This window comes from Megascapheus bottae, chromosome 19, assembly GCF_031878675.1.
Source record: "Megascapheus bottae isolate mThoBot1 chromosome 19, mThoBot2.hap1, whole genome shotgun sequence".
Classification (NCBI taxonomy): domain Eukaryota; kingdom Metazoa; phylum Chordata; class Mammalia; order Rodentia; family Geomyidae; genus Megascapheus; species Megascapheus bottae.
In genome coordinates, this window is record NC_143527.1 from 38368794 (window position 1) to 38375723 (window position 6930).

Consider the following 6930-nt stretch of genomic DNA (forward strand, 5'->3'; position numbering starts at 1 on the left):
CTTAATTCCAGAGACCAGAACTCTCATTGGTAGGGCTTGATGAGAGAGAGAGAGAGAGAGAGAGAGAGAGAGAGAGAGAGAGAGAGAGAGAGAGAGAGAGAGGTTTTTTTTTTTAAAAAGATCACTTTTACCATTCTCCAATTTCTTTGAATTCTTTACCTGTCCTTTAAAAGGGGTTAAAATGGAAAACCATCAAAATAATTGGACTTCTTAAAAATTGGATTGCATGAGTGAAAGGTGTTTATGAGAAGTCGATGACTCCGGATTTTATCATCCTAGAGGACAGCACAGAATAGTTAATATGTTCCTTGAGGGACCAGGATGCTGACGTCTTTTACTGATACTCGATCATTACGTGACTGGGGTGGGGGGGAAGGAAGTCATTTCATGAATAAAAATCGGAGTGCAACAGTGCAACAAAATAGTCTGTACTGAAAGGCAACAGGCAGACAGATGTTGACACAGAGAGCTCTCCTGAAACCCTGCTCGGATAGATGGTGTGCTAACTGCACATATAAATACCAGCAGAAGGCCGGTCACCTCTGCTACTGCAGGCAGCAGCAACAGAAGCAGCTGCACCTCCAGAGGCAGCCAGACGGACCTTAGAGCAGAGAAGGCACTACGGACTCTTACAGCTTCCTGACCCGGTAGAGGCCGGCCAGCCCTCCTCCCCCTTTCCCTTCCTTAAACTCCTTTTTTCCTTAAACCCGGTTCTTTCTCCCAGTGGACTTAGGGCCACTTCCCTTCCCTCCCTCCCTCTTGGGCTCCTCATCTCTTCTCTTCTCCATCTCTCTCCTCGCCCCCTTCTGTCGGTGTCAGGCTCCCTCTTAGTTCCGTGCGTGTACAAACTTTTGAACAGAATACTAGCCTCAGCAAACGAGTCCTCCCAGCTCCTCCTGCTCGTCCCTGCGGCTTCTCCTCACACACCAGCGCCAGACGGGGGATGCTTCTTGGGTTGTGATTCCAGCGCAGAAACTCCAAGGAGCCCTTTGCCCGCCGTCCTACTTGGCAGCAAACCTTCGCCAGCAGGGGTAAGAGTTGACTAGTGAGTGGGAAATTATCTCACCAAACCCAGCGACTCTTTTGCTTGCATATGTATGTTTTTCTCTTTCTGATATAGGCATAGGATACGAGTTAGCTTTTCCAGGGCTGGCTAGTTATTGGGCGCTGAGTATATACATATATTTCTCGCCCCCCCCCCCCAAGTCTAGCAAGTGGAAAGGTGCACACGGACGGTCGCCAAGCCGTATTCAATTCGAGCAGCCGGGAGCTGAGCTGTGTCCCCTAGCTCGGGAGTTTCTTGGGGCAGGTGGGTGGGCGGCCAGGGCACTCTCACCATTGCGTGCCCTCTTTTCCTTCCTGCGCAGAATGACCATGTGTAGCGGAGCCAGGCTGGCCCTGCTGGTCTATGGGATAATAATGCACAGCAGCGTCTACTGCTCACCTGCCGCCGCCGGACTCCGGTTTCCTGGGATCAGGTAAGTCTTGGGCATCTGGGCTGGGGCTTCTCTCCTCCAGATGCTTCACGGACGTCTTCCGTGCAGGTCCCAGGGTCCAGGTTCCTAAGCATCGCCCCCTTCATCTCGCCCAGTTTAGGATTTGCCCCCTTACTCACCCTTCCTCCTCCCCCCCAGCCCAAGCCTAGCGGGCGGATGGGACGCACTGGGGCCGGGCGCCCCTCCTCCGGCCCCCCCAGCCCAGCGGCTCCGCTCAAGCGGCGGAGCTGCGGCCCCTCCCCCAGCCTGCTTCAAACGGTGGGGTTGTGCGGCTGGCGGGGGGGGTCCCCAGCTTGGCTTCTACGGGGCGAGTTGGAAGAACTTGGGGCTCCCAGAGCTAGGCCTGGGGTTGGGCGTGCAACTTGGCTTTGTTCCGGCTGGTTCGGGACTCTTGGGGCGGGGTCTCCCGCTCTCCGCCCTTTCCTCTGCCTCTCCATTCCAATTCTTTCTCCTCTGAAGAGCTTTCTTTTCAGTGATCCGGGTTCCAGCCGGAGTTTGAGTCTCACAGTGTCTTGGGGCGCGGTGTGTAGGGGGTGGGGGTGTTGTCCGGGTACGGGTTAGAAAAAGCGATTTGAGAGCTCGAGGGAGCGAGCGGGCGCGTAGGAATCTCCAGAACGGCTGGGCTTGGGGGAGAATGCCCGGGAGGAAGAGGGAAGGGCGGCAGGCCGGGTGGAGAGCACGGTAGCGTGCAGCGCACGGTCAGGGAACCTTGGCTTGTTTTGTTTTGTTTTCTTTCTTCCCCCTCCCCCCCCCAACCCCGGGTTTCTAAACGTGCAGCTCGGCTCGGGTTCCTCCCACAGCCCCAGACCCCCCTTCCCAAGCCCCCGCCGGTGTGCGGGACGGCGGGAGCGAGTTAGGCAGCCTAGTGTAGGCGCCGCCGCGAGGCGCTCGGGGCAGGGCGGAGCCCCAGAGCCTGGGGCGAGCGCCGACCCCGGGCTCGGCGGCAGAGGTGGACTGCAGGTCGTGTGTGGGCACGGGGCGAGAAGCGGCTAGGAAGATCCCGTTGTTGAGGGGTGAGCTAGTCTTGCGCTGGCGTCTCCAGGGATGGAGGGCGAGCCGAGGCACTTCACCCGGGGGACTCCACTGTCAGCGCCGCCCCGATCGCTTCCGCAGCGGCCTGAAGAGCTTTGGGGCTTGGAATTTTAACCCATATCTCTTTCCGCTTTGTATCGTGGATGGAGGAGGCTGGTGTGGGGGAGAGAATGTGGGTTTACCCCTGTCAAGTCCCTTCCCCTGCTCTGGGAAGAAAGTGGGATCCAGTCCCCCCACCCCCACCCCTCACCGCCCTCCCCCGGCCACTCACCTTTAACGGATGAGCGTAAACTGTTTATTTCGTGGAGCTATTTTCAAAGCTCCACGTGCCTGGCACTTTTTACCCCGGTGGAGAGGCATCGGAGTGCTCCGACACAACGAGTCGCCAGAAAGGCTAAGTTTAAGGGCATCTATTATTCATGTTCCTGCTAGATTTTCTCCAGCCCAGAATAGAAGCTTGGAGCTTCTCCGTGACCTACATCTGCGCGGGGAAGGGCTCCCCTGGGCTCCTAGGCTTGGGTGGGGGTGGCTGGCGGATCAAGACACCGCACACACCCGGTCCACGCGTCCTCTCCGTTCCGATTTCGACCCCCTCACCACCAGCCCAGCCTCTGCGCGGGCCGTTGCTTCCCCGTACGACCTTTCCAGACCCTGTTCTCTCCGCTACCTGGGGGGAAAGCCGGGCGCCAGGAGGGGTGGGGGACGGTCCCTTTCAGGGGTCGGGGGCGCAGGGCTGGCTTGGACTTGCGGTTCCTCGCGACTCGTTGAGTCGCTGATCCTGCTAGGGTAACCCTTCCCCGGTCCAGAGTCGGGGTGGTCTGGCCGCCCGGCGGGGCGGACTTGGAAATGGGTTAATTCCTCCCCACGCTGCCCCACCCCCGTGGTGAAAGGAAGGACCGTTCTCCGCTGGGGACTTGGCTGGAGAGGCACGGTGGGTGGCAGCCTCTTTCCTAGGGTCTTGGCAGAGCTGGGGAGGGACTTGAACTGACCACTCCTTTGGCTACCCCCGCAGGCCGGAGGACGAGGCGTACGACGGGGACGGAAGCCCGCTGCAGGACTGGTACGACGCCGAGCCTCCGGGCGCCGGGAGCCCCGCCTCCGCGCCGCGCGCTGCCTACGCCCAGCTCCGCAGGTAGGGCCCGCTCCGCCCGGGGCCCGCGCGCCGCAGGGGCCGGGATGGCCCGCGGTGTGTGTGGGGGCTGCTTCCCCCACGACCCTCAAGCCGCTCTCCTCCGGGACCCGATCCCAAGGGAGCCACAAGAAATGAGTCGCGGGTGGATCTGGGTGGACCAGAGGGCCCGAGGACTCAAGGTCCGTGGCCCGAGGAGGGTCCGAGAGGGCGAGTCTCGGTGGACGGGGAGACCGGAGGCTCCCGCAGAGGCCAGGACGGATTCTGGATCTTAGCATTTCATCCATCTCGGAAACTTCCAGAGAGGCGCTCCTGGGTGTTGAGCTTCCCGGGGTCACCCGCGATGCTCCAGCCCAGCGGGAGTGGGGCCCTCGGCTGTGACCCGGGGACGGGGTAATGACCCCTAGGCCCGCACTTTTGTCTCCCCGTTAGAGATATCGCCCACGGGATCCTTAACCAGGCCTACCGCAAAGTGTTGGACCAGCTGTCGGCCAGGAAGTACCTGCAGTCCCTCGTGGCCCCGGGTGTGGGGTAAGAGTTTGGGAAAGAGCTCGCGAGCGCGCGCGCGCGGGGGAGAGGGCGCGCGGGGCGCGCACCAGGCGGGCGGGGCCCCCGGCTTCTAGGTGTGCGCGTGCTCGTGGGGCGGGGATGGGGGTGGGAGGGTGCGTGTGCGTCTCGGGAGTCCGGGTCGACCGGGGACGTGGAAGCCCGCCGCGGGTTTGGATTTGGAGGAAGATCTGGAGAGAGGTCAGGAAAACTTGGGGATTTCGATCCGTTTCCGATGGAAAAAAAGAGAAACTGAGACCTGTCTCACCAACACTCGGGAGGATTTGCTGTCCTTTTCTTTTTCTTAAGCATGACACTATTATTATTATTATTATTAATAATTATTTTAAAGGAGGAGCATGGCACTTGCTCTCAATTGAAATCGAAGTAAACAAATTCATGAAATCTGGACACTTAAGGCAAACAGTTTGTGCTCCTGCCAGACAAAACCAAGAGCCTAAGGCTTCTGTGAAGCCGATGTCAGCACCAGGCAACATTTTAATAAAGCCCACGGGAAAACAGATTACATTTTCGCAATGAATAATTCATGCGGTGGGAAAAAAAAATCTTGCCCACAGCCTGTCGACTTGTACGACGAGCACGTTTTTCAAGTTGGCGTAGGGAAGGAGTGGGGTAGTGGCTTTGGATTTGGCGGGGTCGATCTCAACTCCAGGGCGGCCGCCCCCGGGGCGTTTAGGGACCTTCGATCCTTTTCCTGCTAGACCGGGGCGTGTGGCGTCGTTTAAAGACGTAGTTAGGACAGTTTAGCGCCAACGCACGGGTGGTGAAATCCGAACCAGGCAGCGTTTGGAGGAAGGGGAGGGGGTGCGGCTTTTCTGGGTGTGGTGGTGGTGGGAACTGAGAGAATCTGAAAGTCCCGAGTGGGGCGGGAGGAGCCGAGGGGGTGGGTATCTCCGTCCCAGCCCCCTCCCCACGGCTGATTTCGCTGGTCCAGGGTGGCGGTGGGCGGGCAGTGCGCTCCTGCGCGGGGTGGGGTCCGCCTGCACCCTGCAGCTATTGAACTTGTGTCTCACGCCCGCCTCCTTCTCCCCCTCCGCCTCCCCCTCCCTGCTCCCTTCCTCCTCTCGGCACAGTGGGACCCCGGGCGGCGGCGCCCAGGACGACTGGGAGCTGCTCTCCAAACGCCATTCGGACGGAATCTTCACCGACAGCTACAGCCGCTACCGGAAACAAATGGCTGTCAAGAAATACTTAGCGGCCGTTCTAGGGAAAAGGTATAAACAGAGGGTTAAAAACAAAGGACGTCGAATAGCGTTTTTGTAGCTGTGAGCTACCAGCTACCCCGTGTATACACAACCCTGACACAATGAAAAGTCGTTTTCCAAACTGAACAGTCATCATCGCTCTTGTGTTCTATCCAAACATGTATTTATGTATGAAGTAAAGCCATTAAATGAATATTTTGATAATAATATTGTTTTTTTCTTTTTACAAAGCACTAGAGAATGCACAGCTATACTTTGTGGACCAATTATTGATATATATTATAAATCTATATATTAAGAATATAGAGAAAAATATATAGAGAAAAATTCATACAAAGTGTGCACACCGATTGAAAATTTGCCTGAGCTGTTTATGTTTTTATATAAAATAAATAGAAAAATAGACAATCATTGTTTTGAATATTCCTCCTATTTTTGTAAAATGGAATTAAAAGGATAGTATTTTTATCCACCACAGGCCTGAGCATATTAATATGGACCATTTGCTACTGTACATAAACAAATGCTGCCCTGTTCCACGGAGATTTCTGAGGTGACGATTTGGAAAATTGCTGAAGGGCATCTTTCCCAGCGAGTCTCTGGAGCAGGCTGCTCGAATCCCAGCTTAACTAACTCAAGTGGGCATTGTCCCACTTGGCTGGGTGGCTTTCTTTGAATCTATTTTTATGTGTTTTTGTCTCTCTTCAGACTCTCAGCCCGGAAAGTAATTCTAATAAAACAGCAGCTCGATCCAAATTATGTTTCCCCCCAGAATTTACACCATTCCACTGTGGGAAGAGATGAGGAACTGCACAGAAGAGAGAGAGAGAGACAGAGAGAGAGAGAGACAGAGAGAGACAGAGACAGAGAGAGAGACAGAGACAGAGAGAGAGACAGAGACAGAGAGAGACAGAGAGAGAGAGACAGAGAGAGACAGAGACAGAGAGAGAGACAGAGACAGAGAGAGAGACAGAGACAGAGACAGAGAGACAGAGAGACAGAGAGACAGAGAGAGACAGAGAAAGAGAGAGAGAGAGAATATCAGACAGACAGACAGACTTGGGACAGACAGCGCTCTCTTCTCCATACTTCCCCATCCACCAGGGAACCTAATATCCCAAACCTAGGGCAATTGGATCCAAGTGAAGGTGGTACAGTGAAAGAGGAAGAGGTAGAGAATAGGGCAGTGTGAGGAGCTTGGAAGAAGGACTGGTGTCCGGATGCCCAGGTTTGGAAATCTGGGGACAAGTCCAGTCCTTTCTCAGATCTAATGCCTAACTGATTTTGGGTGCTGGGTTAGTGGAAATGGATGCAAAGTACAATGTGTTTTTCTCCAGTGCTGTCCATGCTTCTCATCTTGTGAAATGGCTAGGATCTTCTCTGCCCTTCCCCCCCCAACCTTGACCTCCTGCTCTGTAGAAATCACCCTTTTCCTTTAGACTCCTCTTTCTTATCCTCTTGCACTCTTTAAGTATAGTTCACCATTTTTCATTCACTTCTC

General features: G+C 55.7%; 1 protein-coding gene across 1 annotated transcript; it reads left to right on the forward strand.

The window, feature by feature from the left end:
• The first annotated feature begins 403 nt into the window (after positions 1 to 403).
• Positions 404 to 6277, forward strand: Adcyap1 (adenylate cyclase activating polypeptide 1). Its single transcript, XM_090353595.1, has 5 exons — positions 404 to 1031; positions 1368 to 1478; positions 3541 to 3660; positions 4090 to 4188; positions 5298 to 6277. Exons 2-5 carry the CDS (start codon positions 1369 to 1371, stop codon positions 5485 to 5487), a joined length of 519 nt encoding a protein of 172 aa, XP_090209721.1. The 5' UTR covers positions 404 to 1031; position 1368; the 3' UTR covers positions 5488 to 6277.
• Positions 6278 to 6930: the final 653 nt, after the last annotated feature.

Bases quoted from the DNA above. Each gene is read 5' to 3' on its own strand.
- Adcyap1 (XM_090353595.1), top strand. From the start codon at position 1,369: ATGACCATGTGTAGCGGAGCCAGGCTGGCCCTGCTGGTCTATGGGATA. The intron at 3,661-4,089 runs GTAGGGCCCGCT...TCTCCCCGTTAG, and splicing joins GCCTACGCCCAGCTCCGCAG to AGATATCGCCCACGGGATCC. The intron at 4,189-5,297 runs GTAAGAGTTTGG...CTCTCGGCACAG, and splicing joins CTCGTGGCCCCGGGTGTGGG to TGGGACCCCGGGCGGCGGCG.